Source organism: Bos javanicus, chromosome X (assembly GCF_032452875.1).
Source record: "Bos javanicus breed banteng chromosome X, ARS-OSU_banteng_1.0, whole genome shotgun sequence".
Classification (NCBI taxonomy): Eukaryota; Metazoa; Chordata; class Mammalia; order Artiodactyla; family Bovidae; genus Bos; species Bos javanicus.
The window spans coordinates 63,930,280-63,946,833 of NC_083897.1; the positions used below are offsets into that span (position 1 = coordinate 63,930,280).

Here is a 16,554-nt window from a genome sequence, read left to right on the forward strand (position 1 = left end):
ATCCCCATCTGGGCATGGAAGTTTTATACACATTTCTGGCCTATATTCTTATACGTAAGAATAGAGTAGCTGGATTATGTGATATGCTCTGTTTGGTTTTAATAGATACTACTAAATAGAGTTCAAAATTGGTTGCACCCATTTCCAGTCTCATGGGCAGTGGTTGACAGTTCCCTTTGTTCACATCTTGGCCAATAGTTGGTATTTTAATGGGCTGCTATACTATCAAACCATGATTTTAATTTGTGTTTCTCTGATGACTGAAGAAGTCGAGCATCTTTTTGTGTGCTTATTGACTATTTGAATATCAGGTGTTGTGAAATGTTTGTGTATGCCTTTGGCCCATTTTTATTGCCAGTCTTTTCCTTATTGATTTGTAGGAGTTCTTGAATAATATGGTTATATATTTGTTGATTACAAACATATTTTCTCACTCAGTGCTTCTTCACATTTTTAAAGGTGCCTTTTAATTCACAGAAGTTCCTAATTTTAATGACTTGTTGATCTTTTCTTAACAGTTAGTACCTCTTGTTTGCCATTAATGAAATAATTATCTATATGAAGGTTATGAACACATTCTCTTATATTATCACCAGTAAATGTTACTGATTTCTCTTTACCATTTATATCTATAATCTACCTGAATTATTTTCTATTTTGTGAGTAGTGTAAACTAGAGGTCAAGTTGCAAGTTTGTCTTCTAAAGGGCTTGCATATCTCTTTCTAGTTTATTCTAAGTTTTTTTATATTTGTAATAACAATCATATTATATATTACATGTATAAATATATTATTTATATATTATAAATATAAAAATGTTTAATAAACTTTATTTTCTAAGTGTTTAAAGAATCTACTTTATTTCTGTATATTGACTTGTACTGGCAACCTTGCTGTATTCATTATTTATTCTAATCATATATCTGAGTTTCTAGTAGATTTCCTACATAAAAAATAATTGATCTGTGAATAAAATTAAATTTCCTTTTTCAATACTTAAAATTTTATTTTATTTTCCTATACCATTGCAGTGACCAAGATATCCAGTAAAATTGTGAAAAACGATGTATAGTAGGAATAATTGCCTTGCTTGCAATCTCAGGGTTAAATCTTTCAGTAATCTACCATTTGTATGATGTCATTTATTTGTTTTAGATATTCTTTTGTAGTTGCAATTTATCAGGTTAGGCATGTCCCCTTCTATTCCTAGTCTGCTTGCAGATGTACACCCGTGGCTGATTCATGTCAATGTATGGCAAAAACCACTACAATATTGTAAAGTATTAGCCTCCAATTAAAATAAATTAATTAAAAAAAAATAGCCTCCTAAAACAAGTCAGAAATTTTTCTCTCTTTTCTTTCCTTATTATTCTCAGACAGTTTGGTGTTAATTTGGTATTAGTTCTTTACTAAAAGTTTTGCAATTGATGTTAGCAAGATGGTGATCTAGGAAGCTCCAGGCCCCTCTCCATGGAAACAGCAACAACAAAAAATTAGCAACTAACTAAAATAACTTTGTAGGATCTCTGGAAACCTAAGTTCTACAACAACCAAGCAAACACTCATCAAAAAAAGCCATATTCAAACAGTAGAAAATTTTTGGCACTCTTACTTGCCCTGTCCCCACCCGCTTCTTTGTACAGTGTGACATGGTTGGGAGAAAGTAGTCTAATTCTTTGTTTCTTCCCTTGAGCCAGTAAGAGCATAGGAGAACTTCTTTGTAATGTTTTAACCTGTCTGTGAGTTGTCTGAAGGACTGGTTTATGTCTTGTATAACTCAGAGTTCAAATGGGGGAAAGGTGGCATAGTTTAAATCTCAAGCTAGTAAAAGGTGCAGAAAACAGTGGTGGATGTCACGGTGTATAAAAACTGTAAGTGGACTGCTGACCCATAGGTGTTTGGGACAGAAAGTTATGAGCAGAGTAAGATAATAAAAACATCTAATGTATGAAGAAGAAGATAAGGAAAAACTGTTTTAGAAATTAAGCTATTAAAGGCATATATACGGGGGCAATTGAAATACATAGACACACATGCACACACACACACATACACACACACACACACTCCTAAGCAGTATGTATACCCAGAAAAGAGATGAGAGGACCTTATCTTTTTTTTCCCCAACACCCAGAACACATCCTACTATCAATAATTAGTGAAGGCATTTTCCAACAGTCTGCAAAGACTGGAAGAGGTGGTTTTTTTTTTCAAATGTCAAGTTATCAACAAAAGATTACAAGGCATAGCAAGAAATAATAACAGATGGTCCATTCCAAAAAGCAAAACAAATCTTCAGAAACCATCCCTGAAGAAGTACAGGCATTGGAATTACTAGGCAAAGCCTTTAAAACAACTATCTTAAATATATTCAGAGAACTAAAGAAAAACAAGGACAAATAACTAAAGGAAGTCAAGGAAAAAATTATGAACAAAAGGAAAATGTCAACAGAGATGCAAGTTTTAAAAAAGAACCAAACAGAAATTCTGGAGCTGAAAAATATAGTAATTGAGTTGGAAACTTTACAAGAAACGTTTAAGAGTAGATTCAAACAAAAGATGAGAGAATTAACAAACTTGAAGAGAGGACATTTGAAATTATTTAGTTTGAGGAGTGAATAAAAGAAGAAAAGTAAACAGAATTTAAGGAACTTATGGGAAATCATCAAGCAGAAAATCATACATTATAGGAGTCCTAGATGAAGAGAATAAGGGGCAGAGTGATAATAATGGGCAGAGAGATAACTGAATAAGGGGCAGAGAAATAATCCAAATTTACCAAATTAAAAAAAAAAAAACATGGATCTACAAATCTAAGAATCTGAAGCAACATCAAGAGGACAAAAACAAATTGAGAGACCCATAATGAGACATTATAATAAAACTGTCAAGAGGCAAAGACAGAGAATTATGAAAGCAGCAAGAAAAACTATGTCACATACAAGGTGTCCTCAGTAAGATTGACAGCTGATTTCTCTACCTTGGAGAAAATAAACCCTCACCTTTATGGTCAAATGATTTTTGACAAGGAGCCAAGATTATTCAATAAAGGAAAATCAGTGTTTCTGAGAAATGATACTGGTAAAAAGTGTATAGCAACATGCAAAATAATGAGGTTGGAAAAATTGTGTGAAAATTAACTCAAAATGGGTGAAAGACCTATATGTAAGAGCTAAAACTATAAAACTCTTAGAAAAAGCATAAGAGGAAGTTTCATGGCATTGGATTTGGCAATGATACTGGGCATTGGTTTTGGAAATGACAACAAAAGCACAGGCAAAAAAGAAAAATTAGATAAATTTAACTTTATCAAAATTTAAAACTTTCATGCATCAAAGGACTCTACCAACAGAGCAAAAAAGCAGCTCATGGAAAGGGAAAAATATTTGCTAATTGCATATCTGATAAGGGATTAATATCCAGAATACATAAATAATCCTTCAACTCAACAAACAAAAGTTAAACAACCTAGTTGATAAACAGGAAAATGAGTTGATATTTTTCCAAAAGGACTCAAATAGGCATTTTTTCAAAGAAGACATACAGATGGCCACAGTGTTAGTTTTAATGCTGTAATTTTCTATGAATCTATACATTTCATGTAAATTTTCCCATTAAAGTTGTCCTTCACATCCTGTAAATAATGTTATTATCAGCTTCAATAGCATCTCATTTATCATTCTTAATATTGACTAATTATGCCTCCTCTCCCTATCTCTCTCAATTTCTCTGTCTTTCTTTCTCTGTATCAATTCATTCTTGCCAGTTTTTAAATTACATAATTCTTTTCAGATAACCAACTTTTGGCTAGGTTTCTTCTCATTAACTCTGCTTAATTTCATCTCTTTCTGCTGTTTTTTTTTTTTTATCATTTCTTCTGAAATTTTAATTTTTTTGTTTCTCCAGGTATATTACTAAATTGTGAAAGCTGAGTGCGAAAGAATTGATGCTTTTGAACTGTGGTGTTGGAGAAGACTCTTGAGAGTCCGTTGGACTGCAAGGAGATCCAACCAGTCCATTCTAAAGGAGATCAGCCCTGGGATTTCTTTGGAAGGAATGATGCTAAAGCTGAAACTCCAGTACTTTGGCCACCTCATGCAAAGAGTTAACTCATTGGAAAAGACTCTGAGTCTGGGAGGGATTGGGGGCAGGAGGAGAAGGGGACGACAGAGGATGAGATGGCTGGATGGCATCACCGACTCAATGGGTGTGAGTTTGAGTGAACTCCAGGAGTTGGTGATGGACAGGGAGGCCTGGCGTGCTGTAATTCATAGGGTTGCAAGGAGTTGGACAAGACTGAGCAACTGAATTGAACTGAACTGATTACTAAATTCTTGATCAGCAATTTTCAGTGTTTCCTATCTTCTAATATATGGATTTAAGAACATATATTTTTCTATAAGAATAGCATTAGATGCATACCACAAGTTTTTGAAATTATGTAAATACATCATCATTTATCCAAATTATATTTTAATTTCTGTTGTTTGGTCTGTGATAGATGTTCTTTAGAATTATGTAGCCTATTTTTAAATATTTGGAAAGTTTCTAGTCATTTATGTTATGGATTTCTAGCTTAATTACACTATGACAGCCTATTAAAAAGTAGAGGCATCCACTGGGATGACTCTAAGGGATGGGATGGGGAGGGAGGTAGGAGGGAGGGTCAAGATGGAGAACACACGTACACCCATGGCTGATTCATGTGAATGTATGGCAAAAACCACCACAATATTGTAAAGTAATTAGCCTCCAATTAAAATAAATAAAAACAAAATAAAATAAAGAGCACCAACCCTGAGGCCAGTCAGCCCTGGGTTCCAATCTCAGGTCTGCGAGGATCTTGGGGGTGGTTACATCTGATGAGCCTGTTTCCTCAGCTGTAGTAGGGATAATAAAACCTCCTTTGGGAATTACAGAAGTTGAGTGATGGTGAGAATGCAATGGAAATTTCTTGCCTAGTGCAGCACATGAACACAGGGATGGAGGGTGGTGTCTGGAGTGTAGGACTTCTGGGTTTAGACAGGATACCCACGATGAAGCCAGATATTGGGATCTGAAGTGTGTGTGCGTGCTCAGTCGTGTCCAACTGTTTGCAACCCCATGGACTGTAGCCCACCAAGCTCCTCTGTTCATGGAATTTTCAAGGCAGGAGGACCACAAATCACAGCAGTGATGGGGAAAGCAGGGCCCTGGCAGTCAGAAGATGCTGAGCTCAGCTGTAGAGTAGAACAGCACACAAAATGGTCCTTTAAAAATAGGTCACTAGTAGCATGCAAGTTACCTCATCAGAAGCCAAACTTATGTGAGAAAAACTCCACCTTTCTTTCTTTTCTGATGACAAACATGATATCTGTGTCAACTGTGGACTGTGTGGAAAATATAAGTATTTAAAGTAGAAAATAACAACAATTCTGCTTTCTACAAAAAATTGTCAATATTTTGGTGTATTTCTTAGTCTTTCCTATTTAAACATGCAAATAGATGTGAAAGTACATTTACATATGTTCTTGAGATTATCCAGTCTTGTATCCTGATTTTTTTCCCACTTACCTCCTAAGTGTTTCACCATATCATGAAAACCTTTTGTGTGGATTCTTCATCCTATATTATATATAGCAAATTTACTTATACATTCCCTAACATTTTAACACTAAGATTGCTTTATGTTCCACATGGTAAAAATTGCTGTGATAAACATCTTTCTCATATTAAAAAAAAAAAAAAAAGAGGCATCACTTTACTGACAAATGTCTATATAGTCAAAGTGTGGGAGTTGGACTTTAAAGAAGGCTGAGCACTGAAGAATTAATGTTTTGAAAATTGTGGTGTTTGAGAAGACTCTTGAGAGTCCCTTGGATGCAAGGAGATCAAACCAGTCCATCCTAAAGGAAATCAATCCTGAGTATTCATTGAAAGGACTGATGCTGAAGCTGAAGCTCCTATACTTTGGCCACCTAATGCGAAGAGCCGACTCACTAGAAATGACCCTGATGCTGGGAAAGATTGAAGGTGGGAGGAGAAGGGGCTCACAGAGGATGAGATGGTTGGATGGCATCACCAACTCGATGAACATGAGTTTGAGCAAACACTGGGAGATAGTGAAGGACAGGATAATCTGCTTTGTTACAGTCCATGGGGTTGCAAAGAGTTGGTTGGACATGACTCAGCAACTGAGCAACAACAAAATATCTGTGTGTGCGTGTGTGTGTGTGTGTGTGTGTGTGTGTGTGTGCATGCTCAGTCATGTACAAGTCTTTGTAGTCCCATGGACTGTAGCCTGCCTGGCTCCTCTATTTGTGGAATTTTCCAAACAAGAATACTGGAATGAGTTGTCATTTCCTACTCCAGGAAATATCTATATTTCTCTTTAATTATTGAATGATATTTTCATTGTCTACACAATTCTGGGATGAGAGGTTCCCCCCCGCCCAGTGTGTTCATACAAGAAATAAATGAATTGATCTGTGAAAAATATTTAAACTAGTACCTGGAAAGTAATGTGTCATAGAAGTGTTTGTAGAATAAATTATCTTACATTGTAAGGCTGTTCTTACTTACTGAAAGCTAGCCAGTTGACTTCTTTTGATAGTTTACAGTTGCAACAAAGTATATAACTTATTAAAAATACAAGACAGGGTGAAAAACTGCCAAAAAAATGTTATTTTTTTGTTTGTTTTTGCTTTTGTTTTTTAAAGCAAATAACTAGTTGAGAAAGGGCTTCCCTGGTAGTACTAGTGGTAAAGAATCTGCCTGCCAAAGCAGGAGACATAAGAAATGCAGATTCAATCCCTGGGTCGGGAAAATCTCCTGGAGTAGGAAATGGCAACCCACTCTAGTATTCTTGCCTGGGGAATCTCACGGACAGAGGAGCCTGGTTGGCTACAGTCCATGGGGTCACAAAGAATTGGACATGACTGAAGCAACTTGTGAACTCACACACTAGTTGAGATGAGGCAGGGATGTGATCAATATATAAGGAGGGAAATAAATCACTAAGGCTTTGTGGAATAAGTGATACTTGAACTAGACCTTCAAGTTTGGATAGGTTTTCAAGAAAAGGAGATGATAGGCAGGAACGTATTATGTAGAGGAATAATTCGAATAAAATTTTGAGACAATAAAATGATCTGAGAAACTGGAGAAATAACATGATTTGGCAGGAACATGAAGCACTGGTATGAAAGTAGATACAGAGAAAGCTGAAAAGATATTATGAAGTAATTCTGATGCCAGGCAAAGGAAATTGCTCTTAATTAAATAGGCAAATGAAATCCCTTCCATGACCTAAATATCTAACAGTAGGTGAACACTTTAGTAAATTATAGAATGTCAAATCAGTGGACTATTATGGAATCATTAGATTAGATAATTTGGAGATCATGTAGCAATATTCACAAGTTCTTAAAAGGAAACAAATGAACCAAACAGAATACAAAATTTATGATTAGTAGTAGCTCTGGAAAGTTGTATATTCCTATCAATAAGGACTAGAGGAGACTGTCATAAAATAAATTGTTTTTAGCAGTAATGATATTGTGAATTATATATTTTCCTCTTTGTTATGTTTTGGCTTGTGTCACAAATAGAATAAAATAAAAAGTAATTGAAATCAGAGCTGTTCTTTGAGATAATTAACTCAGCTTTGAGATGTGAAATTAGTTGAGATAAATGAAGAACCATTAGGAACATAATGAGTTAGTTTAGAAGAGGAGTCATGAGAATTTGCACCACAGTGACACTAAGAAAGGTAGGTAAAAGGCTTGCAGTCCCAGCAAAACTGAAGAGTTCAAGTCTATAGCAATCTGCACAGGTATAAGATATGGGGGAATGAGTAAGGCAAGGGAGACAGCTAGTCAAAGCTGTTTCCCAAGGGTACATTTTTCAACAGAGGCAGAAGGCAGTTTATGAATGATCTGAGAAAGGTATAGTTGATAAAAGGATCTTGTTATTAGACAGAGAAACATAGGAGGACACTTCCAGGGAGAGAAGAAAGAGAAAGCAAAAGACTAAAGATATAAAAGGTAATCTTAAAAACTGAAAAAATTAAAAATCATTTTGGTATTGAATAAGGCTGGTAATAGTGATTAATTGTACAAATTAAGCTCACTTGGACCCATATTATAACATTTGTTTTCCCCTGGTGGCTGAGATGGTAAAGCCTCTGTCTACAATGTGGGAGACCTGAGTTCGATCCCTGGGTTGGGAAGATTCCCTGGAGAAGGAAATGGCAACCCACTTCAGTACTGTTGCCTAGAAAATCCCATGGATGGAGGAGCTTGGTGTCCATGGGGTCACAAAGAGTTGGACACGACTGAGTGACTTCACTTTTATAACATTTTTATGCATGTGTCATGTTTTAAGTTTTTTTTTTTATATGGGCCATTTATTGAATTTGCTATAATATTGCTTCTCCTTTTTATGTTTTGGGTTTTTGGCCACATGATACGTGGATATTAACTCCCCAACTCGCACCTCCTGAATTGGAAGGCAAATTCTTAACCACTGGACCACCAGGGAAGTCCCTTGTGTCATGTTTTATAAGACTTTCCTATAGGATCTTCTCTGCCCTACCTACTTCTTTTCTGACATCATTCTCTATTGTTTCCCAGGGTACCCCCACTTACTCTATTGTAGCAACACTGACCTCCTGGTTATTCCACAAACACACCAAGTAATCTCCTATATCAGTGCTACTATATTTGCTTCTCATTTCCCTGGAATGCTCACCTTGGAGGTATAGTTGTGGCTTAATTTCTTTTCCTTCAGGTGTGTTCTCAAATGCCATCTTGTCTGAGAGGACTTCCCTAGTCACACCTGGTTACTCTCTGACTTTATCCTGCTTCATTTCTTTTTTTTTTTTTTTTTAATCTTAATTAACAGAGTAGTCACTGTTCAAGCTTTATATATTGTTTTAGTTGGTGTAACTTAGTTGGCTGCATTATTTATGTAATTTTCCCTTTTTACATTACAAGGCAATGTACACTATTCTGATACATACAGTACATAAGATTCTTTAGAACAGTTATGCACACGGCATGCAATACTGGATTTGTACATTGGATCCCAGGAAGTGATCAACTGGAGGGAAAAAAGTTGGACTAGGCACCTTGGCTAAAGGAACCAGAGGTTATATTACACAGTAAATACACATCTGGTTTGAAGGGCAACTGTAGCATCTGCAACATGGGCAGTGGTACCTCTTGAGAAGTTGAATTATTTGACAAACCAATTTAGGACCACACAAGGTAAGTGCCATCCAGCATCAGGGTACAGCTGCAAGGTTTCATGAACCATTCCTTGTCATCCAGCAGGGTTTTATGAACCATTCCTATTTCTAACATTAGGAAATTGATTTTTTCCTAGACTGTCTTAATATTACTGTTTTAATCACAGATCAGATATAAAGGACAATATGAATTACAACCTCCAGCTAAAATCCTGTGTAGCCTAGACAGTGAAGTGATACATTAGAAGACTTTAAAACTGCAGTTCTTTCTGGATCCCCCAAAGTGTATCTGCACTCTTCTTCAAACAGGCCTCTTCTTCATGAGTCAGAGTCACTTTCACAACGTCTGAGATTCCATTCTGTCCCAAGATGCAAGGAACACTAAGGAAGACATCCTCTTTTATTCCATAGAGACCCTTAATCATGGTGGAAATCGGATGCACCCGCCTAAGATTCTTCATTATACTTTCTGCCTAATCGGCCACTGACAGTCCAATGGCCCAGGATGTGTAGCCTTTCAGTTTGATCACCTCATAAGCACTGTCAACCACTTGTTTGTGAACCGCTTTCCACTGTTCCTTATTTGCATCAGTGCCTAATTCAGGGTGTAAATTCTTCAGGGAGACACCAGCAACATTCACTCCACTCCATACAGGCACACTAGAGTCACCATGCTCCCCAAGGATCCACCCATGGCAGCTTAATGGGTGAACTCCCAGCCTCTCCCCCATGAGATAACGGAAGCGAGCTGAATCCAGATTGCAACCACTTCCAATAACACGGTTTTTGGGAAAGCCACTTATCTTCCAAGCCACATAGGTCAAAATATCGACTGGATTGGAAACAACAAGCAACTTGCAATTTGGGCTGTATTTTACAATATTAGGAATGATGAATTTAAAGATGTTCACGTTACGATGGACCAAATTCAGACGGCTCTCTCCCTCTTGCTGACGTGCCCCAGCTGTGATAATAACCAGCCTGGAGTTTGCTGTCACATTATAGTCTTTGCCAGAGACAATTTTTGGTGTTCTAAGGAAAAGGCTGCCATGTTGGAGATCCATCATCTCTCCCTTCAGTTTATCTTCCATGACATCAACAAGAGCAACTTCATCTGCCAAGTCCTTCATTAAGATACTGATGGCACAGGCCATGCCAACAGCACCAACCCCAACAATTGTAATCTTATTCTGGGGGACATGTTCTTCCTTAAGAAGATTCTGAATCAGCTGATCCTTGAGAGTTGCCATCTTAGACTTAGACCCTAAAGGAAACGGGAGTGACCGTCGAGCGGGCGGGCATCGGAGGCGCACGGCGTGGGATCCGGACTTGGCTGCAGCAGCTCCAGTACCTTCATTTCTATTCAAAACAAATATTACCATCTGTTACTATATTTGAAATTGTCTGTTTATGTGTTTAATGTCAGGGCTCAGTAGAAAGTAAGCCTCATGAAAGCAGTCTGCTTAGTGATCTATCCCTAGAATCTATGATAGTGTTTGCCTGGCACATAGTAGATGCCAAATAAATAGATATTGAATGAATGAATGAAGTACTTTCCATGACAATCCTGTGAGGTAAGTTGAACAAGTAATGATCTAAGTATCCAATGTCCCCATTTTATGAACAGAGAAACTGAGGTTAGAATGGGTAAGTGACTTGCCCAAAGTCAAGCAGCTTTTATGTGAGAGCTGAGAGCAGAACAAATCCTTTGGCATACGTGTTGAATCCCTACACCAGCTGAACACAAGAGGAAGGCTTATCCTTGGAGATATCATGGAAATGGGAGCAAAAGAGCAGCAGGATGCAAAGATTTTAAAATATAGAGGAAGCAAATTGAGGAAATTCTTATTAAGTAGGAAGAGAGTGTATCTAAGGCAACTGGAAAGTAAAATCATGAAAATGATTTTTGAAGAGAATGGGGAAAGATAATAGCAAAAAGGGCAGCTAGAATAACTGAAGCTTAGGAGGAGTTGTAATTCAAGTAGCTTAAATAGAAATTGTTTGAAAATGGTGAAATATCATTTAAAAAAGGAGGAGCCATCTTTTACTTGGAGCATGAGTACAATGGTCTTCTCTGATGGCTCAGCTGGTAAAGAACCCTCCTGCAATGCAGGAGACACAGGAGACTCAAGTTTGATCCCTGGGTCGGTAAGATCCCCTGGAAGAGGAAAATGGCAACTCACTCCAGTATTTTTGCCTGGAGAATCCCATGGATAGAGGAGCATGGTGAGGTATAGTCCAAAGGGTCACAAAGAGTCAGACATGACGGAACAACTAAGTACCGCACACACATGGTCATGATGTTGAGAGAAGGAAATTGCATGCACTTTGGCATGAATTGAGGTAATTTTTCTAGAAACAGAAATACTAGTAAAGAAACATTCCTAAAGAGGAATGAGCAGAATTCAATGACTGATAAAATATCTGGAGTGAATGACTAAAATTTCTGAGCCTACCCCGAAATATATGGTTTATGCTTTGAGAGAGGCAGGGAAGTTAGAAACAAACTATCACATGAATGCATTTATTCTTTGTCACACTTCTGAGAATAGAGCAGCATGCTTAATATTGAATTTAATTCTAAGATCACAGACCAAATTTTATACCATATAAAATAGAAGAGCCAAGTGGCAGAGCATTAGATATGGATACACTTTTTAGACCATTACATCAGAATAATTTTGTGTCTCTACTTTGTTTAAGGGGACATATTAGAGTATAAATTTTGGTTATATTAACTCAACTTGATTCCCGGCATAGTGATTTTCAAACAGAAAATGAGATTACAGTTCAGCTTTAATATTCACTAATGTTAAATTTGCCTAATTAAAAGACAACAATATATTTTATAATGGGGAATTATCTCAAGCAAAGTCTTTGATTATTTCTATTTCTGACAAGAATTAATAGCAAACAAATACAGTCTCACACACACACAAATTTTGATACAATTATATATTTTTAGAACAGTGTAACAAACCTCTGGAACACTCATTTGCATTTATATAATTTAAAGTGTCTTGTTATGACCATTTTTTCTAAATACTATGCAAATGGAAGGGTTTCATTTATATTAATAAAGGTAACAGACAGCACACTGTGCCTTGGAACTTATTTGTATTTAACAGCTCAGCCTTATTATTATTATTTGTAATATCACCCATATGGAGGGGAGGTGACACATTCAGAAGATAGTAACTAATATATTCAATCAAAATGTTTAAACCAATCATACATATAGAATTTAGCTGCAGACAGAAATGCAGGTAGGATATTAAAATATGCAAAGCACTAAACTAGAGCAAACCACTGAGCATATATAGAAGGTGTATCTTTTCCACATGCCAAGGTAACTGAGAAACCTAAGAGGAAGGTGACTGTATATTTGGCACAAGATAGAACAAATAATTGGCTGAAAGCATTTTTGGCATGTGGTTCAGGAGTTGCAGAGAAAATTGGAAGTGGTGGGGGTAACCATTCATCTTTATATGGAATCTAGTCAACGTGCAGAAGAATTGGAAAGATTTCATAAAATGAACCTATCTGTGAACACATAGGACATTGTCAGGATCCCATATGCCCTCATAATCCCTTCTAATCACAATCACCACACTCCACCAAGGGTAAAAACCTTGACATCTAACACTTGTGTGTTTCTATATGTGATATAAATGGAATCATGTACAATGAACTTTTTGGTTTTGATAGCTTACAGTGAACAATGTCGGATTCGTGATCTCCGAAGAAGATTTAGCTTTGGGACCAGAGACCAGGCTTGACCACTCAGGGCTCTTGTGTGGCACAAGTTTTATTACAGTGAAAAGGGACAGAGAAAGCTTCTGACATAAACATCAGAAGGGGGCGAAGAGTGCCCCACTCGCTAGTCTTTAGCAAGGGAATTATATACTTTTAAATTAGTTATTACAATAAATCAAAAGAATGTCTCAAGTTTGTGAAAATTTTACCAGACCCACTCCCACAATTTACATTTTAGGATAACAGGATTAGAATTTAACAATAGAACATCCTACCAGACCTACTCCCATAATCTACATGCTAAAATATCAGGATTAGTCAGAAGGTTTTCAGGAAGGAGGAAGTGTCCTCAAGCAGGATACATTGTTGTTATATAATCCCTAGTACAGAGTTTAAACTGAGTTGTTTGTTATGTAATCATCAGTTTCGGGTTTAAAGAAAAAAAAAAAATTTTATGTGACTAAGACTAGGAATGTAGAGGAAAAAAAAAAAAAAAAGTTTGTTCTTTCCTTCTTAAGAATTCCAGACCCCTATCTCCTCCTCAAGAACCCCAGACCCCTCTCTCCTTAGGGACCCCCGGTCTTCTTATCAACCTGCCTACTCTCAGTTTCTGCTTTTCACTCAAAATTTTGTATATGCGACTTGTACAGACTGTTGTATGCGGTTGTAATTTATTCCCATTGCTCTACAGAACTGCTGTGTGACTATACTACGTTCTACTGTTAATGAACATGTGGATTGTTATAGTCTGGAATAATTATGAAGAGAGTTACTATAAACATTTTAGTACATGTCTTTTAGTCAATATATGTGCTTATTTCTGTTGGATATACCTAGGAGTCTATTTGCTAGGTCTTGGGTGTGCATTTATTCAATTTTAGTAGTTACTGACAAATAATTTTCTTAAATGGTTGTATCAGTTTCAGTCCTACTAGCACTAGGAGAGTCCTAATTCCACATCCTGATACTTAGTATTATCATTCTTTGCAAACTTTACAATTCTGGTGGATGTGTATATGTAGTTCATTGAGTAATATAGTTGAGTTCCTTAGTCACTTGTGAATCTTCTTTTGTGAAGTTCCTATTCTAGCCTTGATTTTTTTTTTCTCTTGGATTCTCTGACCTTTTCATTATTGGCATCCTACAAGAATTCATTATCATTGTCCAACAAATATTCTGGGTACAAGCCTTTTTTTATATATATATATAAGTATTGTGACTATCTTCTGTGAGGGTTTTTTTCTGATCTTTTAATGGTGACTTGACAAACAGCAGTTCTTAATTTTAATACAATCTTAATTATCATTGTTTTATAATACATTATGATGAATGCTTTTTGGATTCTGTTTCAGCAGTCTTTGGCTGCTCCAAGTTTACAAAGATGAATTTATTTTAAATCTGATGTGCAGTCCACTTGGAATTGATTTTTGTGTATAGCATGATGTAAGGATCTAGATATTTTGTCAAACATGAAGATCACATTCATTCAGTACCATTTACTGAAAAGGTCTTCCTTTGTTCACTGCACTCTAGTGTCATTTTTGCATTAATCAGATGACTATATATACAAGCAGTGTGGGACTGTTTCTGAACCCTAGTTTGTTCAATTGGTTACTTTGCATAAACTTTTACTAATACTACATTTTTTCCGTTATTATAGCTTTATAAGAGACCTGGATTTCTCAAAGTATAAGTCCTCCAGTCTTGCTGATCTGTTTTTTTTGTTTGTTTGTTTGTTTTATTTTGTTTATAACCATCAACAAAGGCTAAAAGAATGAGGTTTACCTGTCAGCCTCACTATAATGTGTCTTCTCCAAACAATTGCTATTGCATGTTCAGATATTATGAAAATGTGACTAAAAGTACCAATTTTGGAGGTCATCTCTGAGCTATTAACTTCAAATAGAATTTTATTTCTTTCTAATGCATATAAGAATATATATAATAAACTTAGAATAGGTGAAAAATAATCAGATCAGATCAGTCGCTCAGTCGTGTCCGACTCTTTGCGACCCCATGAATCGCAGCATGCCAGGCCTCCCTGTCCATTACCAACTCCTGGAGTTCACTAAGACTCACGTCCATCGAGTCAGTGATGCCATCCAGCTATCTCATCCTCTGTCATCCCCTTCTCCTCTTGCCCCCAATCCCTCCCAGCATCAGAGTCTTTTCCAATGAGTCAACACTTCACATGAGGTGGCCAAAGTACTGGTGTTTCAGCTTTAGCATCATTCCTTCCAAAGAAATCCCAGGGCTGATCTCCTTCAGCATGGACTGGTTGGATCTCCTTGCAGTCCAAGGGACTCTCAAGAGTCTTCTCCAACACCACAGTTCAAAAGCATCAATTCTTCGGTGCTCTGCCTTCTTCACAGTCCAACTCTCACATCCATATATGACCGCTGGAAAAACCATGGCCTTGACTAGACGGACCTTTATTGGCAAAGTTATGTCTCTGCTTTTGAATATGCTAACTAGGTTGGTCATAACTTTCCTTCCAAGGAGTAAGCGTCTTTTAATTTCATGGCTGCAGTCACCATCTGCAGTGATTTTGGAGCCCAGAAAAATAAAGTCTGACACAGTTTCCACTGTTTTCCCATCTATTTCCCATGAAGCGATGGGACCGGATGCCATGATCTTCGTTTTCTGAATGTTGAGCTTTAAACCAACTACTTCACTCTCCACTTTCACTTTCATCAAGAGGCTTTTTAGTTACTCTTCACTTTCTGCCATAAGGGTGGTGTCATCTGCATATCTGAGGTTATTGATATTTCTCCCAGCAACAATAGGCAACACCAAACAAATATGTGTCAGGCTGACCATAAAGAAGGCTGAGCACCAAAGAATTGACGCTTTCAAATTGTGGTGTTGGAGAAGACACTTGAGAGTCCCTTGGACTGCAAGGAGATAAAACCTGTCAATCCTAAAGGGAATCAATTCTGAATATTCACTGGAAGGACTGATGCTGAAGCTGAAGCTTCAATACTTTGGCCACCTCATGTGAAGAGCTGATTCATTGGAAAAGACCTTGATGCTGGGAAAAATTGAGGGCAGGAGGAGAAGGGGGTGACAGAGGAAGAGACGGTTGGTTGGCATCACTAACTCAATAGACATGAGTTTGAGTCAACTTAGGGAGATAATGAAGGACAGGGAAGCCTGGTGTGCTGCTGTACATGGGGCCGCACAGTCAGACATGACTTAGCGACTGAACAATGACCAATTAAAAATGTTTTGGACAAAAAACAAAGCAAAACAAAACAAAATATGCTACTCTTTTTGAAGGAGCTGGGTCAAAAGAGGAGGCTAGGGAAGAATGCCACATCACTTGGGAGAAATACTATAAGCATCATGCTGCAATTACCCTGGACAGTCCCCCACAGCAAAGAACTGTCCAGCCCAGCTGCTGCTGCTGCTGCTAAGTTGTGTCAGTCGTGTCGGACTCTGTGCGACCCTAGAGACGGCAGCCCACCAGGCTCCCCTGTCCCTGGGATTCTCCAGGCAAGAACACTGGAATGGGTTGCCATTTCCTTCTCCAATGCATGAAAGTGAAAAGTGAAAGTGAAGTTGCTCAG

At 37.2% G+C, this 16,554-nt stretch overlaps 1 protein-coding gene across 1 annotated transcript; it reads right to left on the reverse strand.

The window, feature by feature from the left end:
• Positions 1-9,451: 9,451 nt before the first annotated feature.
• On the reverse strand, positions 9,452-10,579 carry LOC133243071 (L-lactate dehydrogenase A chain-like). The gene is given in 1 exon segment (XM_061409531.1): positions 9,452-10,579. A coding segment is annotated over 1 exon segment (999 nt). The 5' UTR covers positions 10,480-10,579; the 3' UTR covers positions 9,452-9,480.
• Positions 10,580-16,554: the final 5,975 nt, after the last annotated feature.